The 13,634-nt window shown below is 36.3% G+C and overlaps 1 protein-coding gene across 20 annotated transcripts in view; it reads left to right on the plus strand.

Moving 5' to 3' along the window:
• Positions 1 to 13,634, plus strand: part of PTPN13 (protein tyrosine phosphatase non-receptor type 13) — a 233,843-nt gene that overhangs the window by 103,788 nt on the left and 116,421 nt on the right. For 15 of the 20 annotated variants that reach the window (XM_032632180.1, XM_032632176.1, XM_032632177.1 and 12 more), the window contains one exon: positions 7,391 to 7,957. The exons of 4 other annotated variants lie outside the window; for them this stretch is intronic. In XM_032632180.1, the coding sequence (XP_032488071.1) occupies positions 7,391 to 7,957 (567 nt within the window). The remainder of the gene's footprint in view (positions 1 to 7,390; positions 7,958 to 13,634) is intronic. One more of the 20 variants, XM_032632181.1, reaches the window with a different exon arrangement.

The raw sequence follows: 13,634 nt of genomic DNA on the forward strand, positions 1-13,634 counted from the left end.
TTAAAATGTTAATGGTTCTGAAAAGAAATATATGAGACTATGATTTAATTTTTTAGATAGCCTATTTTAAGCATTAAGTTGTGTGCAGAGTAAAAAATAAACTGGTAGTTTAGTTCACCATCTTGGCTCATGTTATTAGACTATTTTATTATAACAACAAATGTATCAGAAGTTTTAAACCAAAGTATTAATGCCTTTTATCTATGACTTTGTTTTTGTAATATTAAGACTTAGTATTACTGTCTAATAGTGCTCTAGAATTCTTATGACTAATAGACTGTCCAAATGCAGATAATCTAGAAGTGACTGTAGTAACTTAAGAAAATTAACAGAGAAATCTGTAAATAGACTGTCCATAGATTTTAATTCTCTAATAATCCTATCTTCTTATTGGAGAGTACAATCTCACCAATATCTAAACTCAAGAGAATTTGTAAGGAATTACAATGTGTCACTCAGGATAAACCTAAATTAGTTCCTGTAGTTGGGGTAGAACTAGAGGTCCTTATACTTAAAGAAACAATAGCCTTTTGGATCCTCAGCCTGTCTTAGCCATTGCTTACTGCTAAGCAGTAAGGAAAATATTACTGCTCAAAGTCTCTTTTAATTTATCTTTAATAAATTTGTAAAACCACATCTCAAGGACAGAATCCACACAGTATACTAATTACAGACATTACCAGACAGAAGCAATTAGGAACTAATAGTCAGTGGCACACACTTATTAATATAACTCTTAAGATTAAAAAAATTAACTCATGAAGAAGAAATATTCTTCAGGACACTGGTGTTACCTTTGGGCAGTGTCAGTTCTTAACTGTCAGTGGTCACTTGCAGCAACGCAACGTTGTCGTATTACATTAGTAGTAAGGCATTCTCTTTGATGCAGACCAACCTAAAGCCTTTATGTAGTGATAACTTAGTTTATTACATTCCTGACCACTGTTCTCAATAAATAAAATGTCAAGATGGGCAGTGAGATACAGAATTAGACTAAAAGAAGTAAGCAATTTTAGACATAATGCCTCATATCTAAGTGATCTGATTGTTCAACTAAAACTTAACAATAAAATTTTTCATTTATGAGTAAATGACCATAAAAGGTCTCTCCTTACATCTTACCTCTGAGATCTGTTACAGAAGCTAAGGCCTAAACTAGTGGGCTGTGTGCCTCCACTCTGTTATATAATACTGTCAATGCTGATAAAAGCTTCACTAAGCAGAAAGAAATCAAACATTTCCTGCCAGGAAAGCTTAAGGTGGAAACCTACACCTTGATCAGATCAGCATGATAGTGCTTCAGAACTTGGGTGTATTGATAATATCATGTTTCTTTTTTTATGTACCTGAACACATTTGTGAAGACAGATGGGGAATTGGGGAGCCTCTTTTAATACTGAAATGTCATTTTGAAGTTAGCTTCTAAGAGATGCTGTGAATTTTTTGAGACTCAGTGTGAGGAGAAAGATGAATGATGATATCCCATTAAGGATAATGTTCATCATAAATAACAAAAATAGTTAAAACACAATGTACTTTACAAGGAAGATTTTTTCAATTTAATTTAATAACTGGAATGTTATATTATGAATACTCTTTATGATCTTAAAATCTTTTATTCATAGCTCTTCAACATTTATTTATTGTTTGCCATTTACTTTTTAGCAAACTACGCACCCTCTGAAAGAAAATGTTTGTGGTTTCATTTTAAATTTGAATACTTATAATTGTATATAATCTAATGTTGTCTATAAACTGTTTCTGAACTCAGAGCATCTTTAAAGGTGGAAAAATCTACCTATAGTCACTAATTGTTCTGTTCTGAATAACTTGATTTTTTAAATTATAGAACCTAAAACTTTTCCAGGAGATCTTTTGATTTCTGGTTTTATGACTTTCTCTCAAAATAACTTAAATTCTCCCTCAGATAATTATATGCTGAGAAAAATAAAATAGAAACAAAATTTAGAACTTTATGTTGCTACTTGTTCAGAAGAGCTCATAATAGTTCAAATGGGTTAGTTTGTTTATCCTGTCACCTCTAAGAAGAAGACGTAACAAATTATATCCACATTTTTGTAGATGAAGGAAGTGAGAAACAAATTAAGTGGCCTGCCCCAGCTCAGAGATTGAATGACAAAGCTAGTTAAAACCCCATCTTTTGACAGTAATCTTTCTGGTAGATTATGCTACCTAAATTGACTTTAAAAGGTTTCAAAAGTTATATAACCAGTCCATTCTGCAAGCATTTTTTTTGGAATTTCTTTTATCAGGAACAGTAAATACAAAAACAAGTAAGACATGATCCCTTATGTTATTGTTCCAGTTGGGGGTGGGGGTGAGGAAATGAGTAGGAGTGATGACAGATATGTAATAAAATGGTTAATTTTAATACAGTGAGAGAATGTCTTCATAGAGGTCCAGCATGCTCTGATGAAGGAGCTTCTAACTCTGCCAGGATAGGAAAATACCACAGAAAGCTCCACCTGAAATCTTTTAAAAAGTAGCTACAATGGCATTGCTTTCAGAAATACCATTAGTTTAATTTCCTGTGATCAAAATGAGTAGTGAGCATAGCTATTAGGTGAACTTAATTAATGATTTCAGTGCTGCTTTTTGCTTGTTTAATAAAGTAATTATAATAGCCTGGGCACATGTTTGGAAAGATCTGGAAAGCATCTGAAGAAATTGCATTTTGTCTAGTCTCAAATATAGTTATTTGAGGTGACACTGGTATTAACAGTAGATGGTTTTCACTTGTTTACTAGACTGAAGCATCTAATAAGAGGGCCTGAAATTCCATGTTTTTCCTCATTTATATGTCCAGATGCTATATTTGAACTCTAATTTTGAGTTCCCAGATTAGTGAAATTTTTTCCCTAGTGCTTTAGCAGCACAAAGCAACCATGATACTATATTGCTGTGTATGATGCCATATGTATTTTATCCACCTGTGAAGTGTTAATCAGGCAATTACATATCTTGTTGTGTAGTTGAAGATAGTGAGCATCATTGACATGACAAAACGCATTGAGACTCCAGCCAGTTAGGAATATGTGATTTAAGAATAGTATGTTTATAACCAGCTGAAATCCACCTTTCTGTGTCTCTACCTAAAGATATGTCCCCTTTTTTCCCCCCAAATCAAAGAAAAGCAGTCCTAGGCTAGAAGATCCACTGGAGAAACCACTTAGCTCAAAACATCTCTTTCCTACCACTTCCTTTCTTTTCCTTCAAAAGGTCATCTACACTCAGTTTCTCCCTTTAATGCTTTTGTAGCTCATAGCTCTTACAATTTTACTTTAGAGCATTTGTAACAAGTATATACGTACTACTTTGAGCCTTGTTTCACACTTCCACAGTTTTTTTTGCTGTTTTCCTGAAGAGTATCACTGCCCTCTCCCTTCCCTCCCCCGCCATCTTACTTTCTCACTTCTCTTCCTATGTCACCATGCCTTTCTTTGTCCTGTTGGCTACTAGAAGAGAATTGTGGTTCAAAATCATTACTTTATAAGTAATAGTCATGAGATTTTAAGTTAGCTATCACAATGTGATTTCCAAACATATAAAGCAAAATGAGCCATATTTTGTAGAAACAGAGTAGGAAGTTAATATAAACCTTTAAATGAATTATTTTCATTATAATTTTGTTCTACCCTGCAGAATTTAAAATAACTTTCTGAAGTTTTTAATAACCATGAACTGAAATATTTTATATCTATTAATTTTTATAAAGACAATAAAAACCTAGCATTTATAAAGCCGTAGCTGTCCAAGAGCCACCTTATTAGCAATTAGTTTTAAGCTTCATATGACAAGTGAGAAGACATGGCTCTTTTAGGATACCATGGCCCAGTAATAGATAGCTGGTAAATACTAATGACCTAAAAGAGGATAATATACCATTACGAATGTAATAGACTCGTGATACCTTTGGAAAGTGATCTATTTCAATAGTGGTCAGCTTCACTGAAGAAGTCATATTTAAAATAAAACTATAGAATAAGAAACAACTAACCATAAGAAAGGTCCTAACATTTAAGAGACCTTAACAGAGAAGAACCTGTGGCCTGGATGGAATAAGGAAAGTGGAGATGAGACTAAAAAGGATTCAAGTGGCATGCCCAAAAGGAGTCTAGATTTTATTTGGAGTGCAATAGTATGCCTTTGAGACTTATTAAGCAGGATGGTGACGTCATGGAATGTGTTTTTAAAAGTTAGTTCTGGCTGCTGGGTGGAGGGTAGTCGGATGAAAAAAGAAGCAGGGAGGCCATTGCAGTTATATAGTCAAGTGATAGTGTTAATTGGGAATAGGGTGATGCCAGTGGAATTGGAAATAACGGAGTAACATATCTTTGAGAATTTAGATAGCCAGCACTTTCTGATGCGTTTGATATGGGGAATTAGGAAGATGAAGGGTTTCAGGAGGGTGCCCGTATTTCTGTTTTGAGCCATCAGTTGGATAATGGTGCCACTCATTCAGGTTGGAAAGACCAGGGTAAATGGACATCTCTGGGTATGGGAAGCAAAAGATTAGTTTTAAGCATGTTCAGTTTGTGGTGCTTCTGAGATATACTAGTAGAAGGTCCAGTTGTTTCAGACTGGAGCTCCCAGAAGAGATCAGTGCCAAGAAAATAAATTGGGGAGTTGTCAGTATGTAGATAATATTTAAAGCCTTGTTAATAGGTGAAATTGTATAAGCAAAGAGTGAAAAGATAAGGTTCTAAAACTGACATCGGAGGAAAGCCAACATTTGGATATCCAGTAGAGGAGGAAAAGCAGACTTAGAATGAGCAGTCTGAGAAGTAGGAAGAAACCAAGCTTGTACGGAGAGGAAAATGATTGGTTAGGGGATTGTCATCACTATTAGTTGCTGCTGAGAGGTAGGTAAGAAATGGATGCAGAAGTGTCCATTGGATTTGGTAATATGGGTATCATCAGTGATACATGATGAGAGTTGCCAAGGTGTAGAGGAATGGGAAGTTGACTAAAGTGGGTAGAATAATGAATGGGAAGTGAGAAATTGGAGACAGCAGTAGCTAGAGGGGAAATGTGGTAATAGGGGAGAGGTTTTGTTTAGTTTGGTTTTGTTTTAGAGATATTAGAGCACGTTTTGTGTACTAATGGGAATGACTCAGTAGAAATGGGGGATAATGAAGATGGAAGCAGAGAGGGTAGAAGTTAATTAACCAAAGAAATAAAATCTTTGATAAACTAAGAGGAGGGAGGAATTGAACACATATCGGGAATTGGCCTTTGGTAAGAAATTTCATCCTTTGAAACAGTAGGGAAAAGATTGCAGACATGGGTGGATGTGTAGAATTAGTCATGGAAAAATGAGTTGTCTTCTGACAACTATTTTCTTGGTGGAATATGAGACCAGCTCATCAGGCAAAGAGATGAGAGTTAAGGTGGGAAATCTGAAGAATGAGGAAAAATGAATCAGTTGTGGAAACTGAGTGAACTTACTCTTAGCACATGATGTTGAGTGTCCGAAGTGGTTGACCGTGAATTTATGGTGCTGCCAAAATACCCACTTGTTTGATTTTCTCCAAGTTTTGACTACTTGTTGGTAGTCAAGATAGTAAAAGAAGGCAGATTGTTGAGTTCATCTGTGATTCTATGATCTGTAAATCCTTTCAATTCTTATTTTTTATCTATTGTATTCTATCAGTTTTAAGAGTATCTTTGTTCTTTATATTTAATACAATTTTAAATTAATGAGTCAATATGTGGTTTAAGAATGTAATTCACCACTGAAATACTGTAAGATAGACATACTTATCAGTTTTAAATTATTTTATATTAGAATCTAAAGTTTGTGGCAATCTATGTGTCTAGATGTGGTGTGGTATATTTCCCAGTATTCTGTAGATCAGGGGTCCCCAACCCCCGGGGCCACGGACAGGTACCGGTCCATGGCCTGTTAGGAACTGGGCTGCACAGCAGGAGGTGAGTGGTGGGCGAGCAAGCAAAGTTTCATGTGCCGCTCGCCTTTGCTCCCCAGCGCTCACATTACCCCCTGAACCATCATGCCCCTCCCCCAGTATGTGGAAAAATTGTCTTCCGTGAAACCAGTCCCTGGTGCCAAAAAGGTTGGGGACCGCTGCTATAGATGATGTGCCCCCAAATAGGCGATGTTATCCTTATTTGCACTTGAGTGGATCCATGTTCAGGGGGAAAATGAGTTCCAAGAAAACATTTGAATCTAATTTTCAAGCAATTATGTGTTGCCATTCTGAAATTAATTTACTTTTCTGTGGTTATTAAGGTAAAATTTGTGGTCAGGGAATTAGAGCTTATAGTTGTTACCCTGAAGAAGCAATTGACTTCTTCAAATGAGTCAATAAGCAATTTATTATTATCAGGAAGGTTTTAGTCATCATTTTACATTGTATCCATAGCAAATAGGTTATCAAAGAGGGATCACAGAAGGTCATGCAGGAAATCTTCAGTGTTTATGGGCTATTGGGTTAGTAACTATATTTTTCTACATTTCTCTTTTTAATAGTGGAGCCATATATATGTGTGATTTTTGTTGTTGAATCTATGAATTCAAAAACTTTCTTGTTGGACATTTTTGCTGCGCCTCAATGCATTTAGACTGCTGCCTTAAAAAAAATTAGAATGGCATACTGGTTTTAACTACATCAAAGACTAAAGCATAAATAAGAATGGGTAATTTCTTCTAGTTGACAAATATTGATACGTTGTGTTCGAGAGGAAAAACTATTTCAGTACATGATGGTCTGCCATGGAAAAATTGTTTCTTACATAATTTAAACACAGTCAAGTTGTGTGGATTTCAAACATAATCAAATTTTCTGAAAACATATCTAATCATAATAAAACTTTGATACTTAAGAATTCCAAATACTACAATCTTTTTTCCATCCAGAATATAGCAAGAATTCTTTGTTTCTTCTTTGAACATGTTTATTTAAATGACCAGAAAATGGCAGGGCTTTATATTGAAATAATACCTATTTGAATTATATCTTTAGAAGTTAAAGGAATATACTACATATTCTATTATTACCCCAAATCGTTTCATGAATAATTAATATTCTACCAAACTGGTTAGTATCAGAAACTCTTATCTATTTTTTAAAACCAAATCATTCACCTTTGAATATAAAATAATGCTACTTTAAGAAGTAAGTTCAATATATTATTGATATCATTAGGTTAGAAACATTGAACTATGAAAAGTTATACAAACATAACATCTCTTTCCACTTCCCTTATCATCACCACCATCCCATTTCATCTCTCTTCCTCCATTCGGAGAATTAGGAAATTGCCACCACTTTCATTGTCAATAGTAAGGTTACATTCCAGTTATTTTCTAAAAATTCTGTGCATACATGATAGATTCTTATCATTCCAGGAAGAAGCTCTACTTCTGATGTACTAGACACATACAAGTCTCCGTTCTCTCATCAGACCTTTCTTAACAAAGGGCTTAGTAAATCTATGGGATTTCTGTCCATCAGAGACACACAATATGAAGAAGTTTATTTCAAGGACATTTCATCAGATAATAACTCTGGACATGAAGATTCTGAAAATTCTTGCTCCCCTTACCAGTTCAAAACTAGTGGCCCAGAAAAAAAAGCTATCCCTGGCATTGATGCGCTTCCCAAGAAGAAGATTTGGGCTTCATCCATGGACTTGCTTTGCACAGGTGACAGAGACATCTCTTCTGGGGAGACTGACAGACACCAACACTGTCTGCCTGAGGCGGTAACAGTACGGACTTCAACTACTCCTAGGAAAAAGGAGGCAAGATACTCAGATGGAAGCATGGCCTTGGATATCTTTGGCCCTCAGAAAATGGATCCAGTGTTTCACACACGAGAATTGCCCACCTCCTCAGCAATATCAAGTGCTTTGGACCGAATCCGAGAAAGACAAAAGAAACTTCAGGTTCTGAGAGAAGCCATGAATGAAGAAGGTTAGTAATTTCGTGTGTGTTTGAGAGAGAATTGAATTGAAGTATTTAAAATTGTGTTTTGAAATAAAGAAGGGTTAGTAAACCATTCCATAAGTCTTATTTCCACTGCCAAACCTTTGTAGCCAAATTAGGCTCTTTCTTCTCTATCAATTTCTGTTCTTCCTTCCACAAAAACCCTAATCAAAGTACAGTGCTACCACAAAGTCATCCCTACTAAATACACCCAGTCCAGCCACTGTATAAGTCTCTCAGTATTTTAGGTAGGCAGGAGCCATGTTTTCTACTTCTTTTTAATCCTCCACAGCACCGGCTATCATGCACTATCTTGTGGGAGTCTTCTGTAAAGGACTGGTTCGTGGAAATTAGATGCAGTTAATCAAAATCAGCAATCCCAGGGAGGCAGCGTAGACTGGTGACAGTACAGTGGTTCCCAAACCACCAGCTTCAAAAAACACATTTTGGGACACGACTCCTGGAGATTATAATTTCTTTGGTCTGGAATGAAGTTTTAAATCTACATTTTTAAAATCATAGTGTTTAGGTGTATAGATTTAGATTTAGACAGCCTAGGCTTGAATTATTTACCCAACTCAGCTATGTGATCCTTAGTTCAGCAGCTGGGCTTAATCACTCCGTCTTAAGTTACCCTATGTGTAAAATGGGCTTAACACAAATAAATTAATTGGGTAGTGAATGTAAAGTGATTAATAAGTCAAATTATTACAATCCTAGTATGGGGGCATAAAATAACTTCATAAATTATCAGTTATTATTTACAAGGGAAAGCTCTGTTTCAAAAGTACCTATTCACACACAAAGTACAATATATTGAACAGAATAAAATTATGTTCCAGACATGGATAGAGGCTGTTTTTAGTATAGATAAGTAGAAGAGAGGGCAAAATAAGAATTTTCAATCTAATCCTCTCCATTTTTTAAAAGGTTTATTTATTTATTTTATTTATTTTTGGCTGCATCGGGTCTTAGTTGCGGCACGCGGAATCTTTGTTGAGGTGTGCGGGCTTTTCCTTGCGGTGCGCGGGCTTCTCTCTAGTTGTGGTGTGCAGGCTCCGGGGCATGTGGGCTCTGTAGTTGTGGCACGCAGGTTCCAGAGTATGTGGGCTCTGCACACGTGGGCTCTCTAGTAAAGGCGCACAAGCTCAGTAGTTGTGGCACGAGGGCTTAGTTGCCCTGTGGCATGTGGGATCCTAGTTCCCTGACCAGGGGTTGAACCTGTGTCCCCTGCATAAGAAGGCGGATTCTTTACCACTGGACTACCAGGGAAGTCCCTAATCCTCTACATTTTTGAAGATTAAAGTTTTGTAACTGCCACTTCTAGACCCCTGGAACATAGGTGATTAAAGGGAGCTTTAAGGTGCTTCTAGTTCAGTGAGAGTGGTAACATAATCAAGGGTCATATTCATTTTTAAGATCATGTCCTAGTGAATATTTTTGATTCATAGGTTGCCTTTACAGTACTCTGCTAAAGGTTTGGTCTGTTACTTAAGTTTTAAGCATAGTTCTAGGACTGAAAATAGACCCCACATTGTGCTTTACTTCTCATAAATGAAGTTTTGCACTTTTTTTTCAATTCAGGAGTTGCAAATAAGTGGGGAAATTGAAATTATGGAGGAAATTATTGAACACTTAATTAATATTATGGGTTTGTATATAATTGCATTTTTAAAAACATTAGCCAGCATTATGAGATGGTCAAATATAACCTAGATCTAAAAACTTTCAAAGACTTAAAAAGACTTTTATTTTTCAACGAAAATAAAAGCTTAGAAATTTGTTTTATGCATGATTTCACTGTTTAACTCTGATAAGTAAACTTTTAGAGTTGTGACAGCAAAAAGCAGTGACTTTGTAGCTTAAAATAAAGTCTTTCCTTTCAGAAGTTGTATTTCATGACTATTTAGTGTTGCACAACTGCTAACATATGAATATAATTTAGCCTGACATTCTTATGAGCATTCCCTCATGGAGACATTTATGTAGAGAAATACTGCCCATTGTGGGAAAAAAAAAATCCCTCAATGATTCAAATAGATAAAACCATGATTGTCTCAGAATATAAATAGTGAAGATACACACCAGTTTAGATGACTATTTCTAACATTTAAAAGGTTGACTGGTATATTTTCTTAACATGTAAATATTAAAATATTAATTTATAATGTTTTCAGGTGTACATTTCAAAAGATTATCTGACTTACTATTTGGTAAATTAATAGTAATTTGGATTAGTGAAGTGAGGAAAGTGTTTTTTACCCTTGAACCTTGGTTGAGAGTCAAATAGTAAAACATCAAAACTTTAGTGAAAATATTTTTAATTTGTTAAATTATGCTACAATAAATAGTCTGTTTAACATGTTTTGTTTGAATAGGTGATTTATGGGGATTTCCTATAAAGTGAGTATTAAGTCAAATTATGTCCTAGTTTGCATAGAAGTCTTTTATCTTCTTGGGAAACATGTGCATGCATGTGTGTGTAAATGTACTATGGAAACTCAAATAGACCAACTTGTTTTCAGATATGCATATATATATCTGCAAAAATGATATATAATCTCTGTAAACTCTTATTTTTTCAAAATGGTAACTTGTTACAAAAAAAAATTTCCAGATTTAGAAATTTTAGGTTTATTATAAGAGATAAAAGAAAAGGAAAAGATTTCTTTTTTAAAATAAATATGCTTTCAATTATTTGATATAGGACAATTTCTATCCTGAAATCTTTCTTTGATATTGAAGAGTTTTCAAAAGCATTTGCTCCCACAAAGAACCTACCCATTTTCCCCCCAGAGTATATTTTATAACCAAGTTAAGGAAAACAGAACACCTTGAAAATGTTGGTTTATTATGGAAATATAGCACCTTAAATAAACTCCATTATTATATAGTAACTTGCAAGTAGTAACAAATTATATTTGCTTTAGACTAAAAGCATTGTTTGAAAGGAATGTTTGAGGTTTGGAATTCAAAAGCAATAATTTTATTAGTTATTGAGTTGAATAATTTACTGGTTTTATGCTGTGCTGTCTTTTTCTAAAGGTAAGATAATTTATGTTAGCCGAGCAAAGTACAGATTGCCAATATGAAGATTTCAGCTAGTATACAAAGAAGAAAAAAGAATGGAAAATAATATAAACCCATTTATCTCATTTAATTCTTATGAATAGTAGGCTTCATAGATCCCTTTTCTGTGGACTAAAGCATTTAAAAATATTAATACTCTGGGGGCTTCCCTGGTGGTGCAGTGGTTGAGAGTCCGCCTGCCAATGCAGGGGACACGGGTTCGTGCCCTGGTCCAGGAGGATCCCACATGCCGCGGAGCAGCTGGGCCCGTGAGCCATGGCCGCTGAGCCTGCGCGTCTGGAGCCTGTGCTCCGCAGAGGGAGAGGCCACAACAGTGAGAGGCCCACATACTGCAAAAAAAAAAAAAAAAAAAACTCTGTACAGTTTTTGTGATCTTTACAATTGGAAGTTGCTACTGGGTATCAGTAATTTTAGAATTAGAAGAGGTCTTAAAGCACATGTGCTTGGGCTTGTGAAGATTTAATAATGTACCCAAGATCACATAACTGGTTAATGATAGTTTCCATTGTTATGGGAGATTGTAGGTTTCCATGAGAGATTTCAGCATTCCGTCTAAGAATTTCCCACTACATGTTACCTCTTAATTTTTAAAAAAGGATGTGTTACAGTGTTCACTGGGATAATACAACAGTCAGAAAAAAGACATTGCTAAATTGCAGTTTGTTCTTTGGGGCACATGAGGAGATTCATTGAACTAATGGGAAAGACTGTTGTCTCCTTCAACCTCAAATGTATAGCCCTTACCTTAGCCCAGGCCCCATCCTCTTGAAAGGAGCCTGTACCTAAATCACCTCCATAGCATCTCCTCAGTTGACAGCATCAACCAGCCAACTAGCACAGGGGAAATCAGACTTTAAAATCACGGAGTTTGGTGTTGGAAGGAATTTGGATATCATTTAAATCAAACATCTCATTTTCAGAGACCCAGAGTAGACTAGTTTGCCAAAGGAAAGACATAATTCATAAATCATAACAGAGCTGAATTTAGAATCCAGGTCTCTGAAGCCCCAGAATAAGATTTTTTCTATTCTGCCATTCTGATTTCAAGCAGAAACTAGAAACATTTCAGATATATTGTTGGGAAAATATTTTACTGCCTGGGAAGTTGGACATTCAACTAACCACTTAAACAAACCCCTTAGGTTTCTTCCTAGTAAAATTGTATAATTTTTGATACAGTAAAACAAGATATAGAGGCTCATTTGGTTTTTCCTTCAATAAACCACACTGGATATGGGTTAAGATGGAGCTCCATTGTGTCATATCCTCTATTGTGGCAGATAGTGGGATTTGTTTTGCTTTGTTTTGGATAGTGTTTTGATGGGGCTTTACTGCAGTAGATCTGTAAGACGGTTATCCTGTACCTGATGGCATAAGAGAGTAAACTATCAAAAAGCAGTGGCTGGTATTGAGTGCTCTAATTTCTTTGGGAACAAAATAAAGTTAGGAGCAAAAAAGATCCCAAGAGGGCTTCCCTGGTGGCGCAGTGGTTGAGAGTCCGCCTGCCGATGCAGGGGACACGGGTTCGTGCCCCGGTCCGGGAAGATCCCACATGCTGTGGAGCGGCTGGGCCCGTGAGCTGTGGCCACTGAGCCGTTGCGTCTGGAGCCTGTGGTCCACAACGGGAGAGGCCACAACAGTGAGAGGCCCGCGTACCACCAAAAAAAAAAAAGATCCCAAGAAAGAAATTGTAGTTGAAGTTTAAACATTATAAGATTATTATGATGATTATTAATAGTTTTCTACATTCATAAAGCATTGAGGGAGGGGCAGGAAGAAACATAACAGCTTTCTCTCATGGAAACTAGTTTTTAAATTTGATGTCATTCCCTTTTTTTGCTTTATTCTTTTCATTTCACTCTTCACCTCAGCATAGGACTGTACTGTTATACTCTTTTCCTTTTTTCCCTGTTCCCAGTATTTTCTTTTCCACCTGTCTCTACTCCATCTCAAGATCTGAGAAATTGTCTGTTTTCTAATGAGAGTATCTGTTGTCGTGTCATTTGTGGTGTAATCACCACACACTCCCTATCCATTGCTCTGTGGGTTGGCAGCACATTCCTGATTATGAGAGATTGAGTTGGAACCAGTACTGTGAGTATAGTATGAACAGCACTCCACACCCTGGGTGGGGACTATGAATAGAATTTTGCTTCCAACAGTCAATCTACTTTATGTCTAAATTAAGTATCGTTTCCTTTCTTTCAGTGCTGTGGCCTCTGGTCTAGCCTAGTTTTTGCTGTTCTGTGACTGTTGTGTGAATACAGCTTAAACTCTGTTGTGCAGCTAGAGTATGTAAGCACTCAAATATGTGAGCTTGTTCTCATTATTAAGGCACCTTAATGTTTCATTTCCATTCACGTTCATTCCATTGAACTTGAAAGTGCATATACTTTTTTTTTTTTGGCTGTGTTGGGTCTTCATTTCTGTGTGAGGGCTTTCTCTAGTTGTGGCAAGCGGGGGCCACTCACTGTCGCGGCCTCTCGTTGCGGACCACAGGCTCCAGACACACAGGCTAAGTAGTTGTGGCGCACGGGCTTAGTTGCTCCGCGGTACGTGGGATCTTCCCAGACCA

The sequence above is a fragment of the Phocoena sinus genome, chromosome 5 (genome assembly GCF_008692025.1).
Source record: "Phocoena sinus isolate mPhoSin1 chromosome 5, mPhoSin1.pri, whole genome shotgun sequence".
Lineage (NCBI taxonomy): Eukaryota > Metazoa > Chordata > Mammalia > Artiodactyla > Phocoenidae > Phocoena > Phocoena sinus.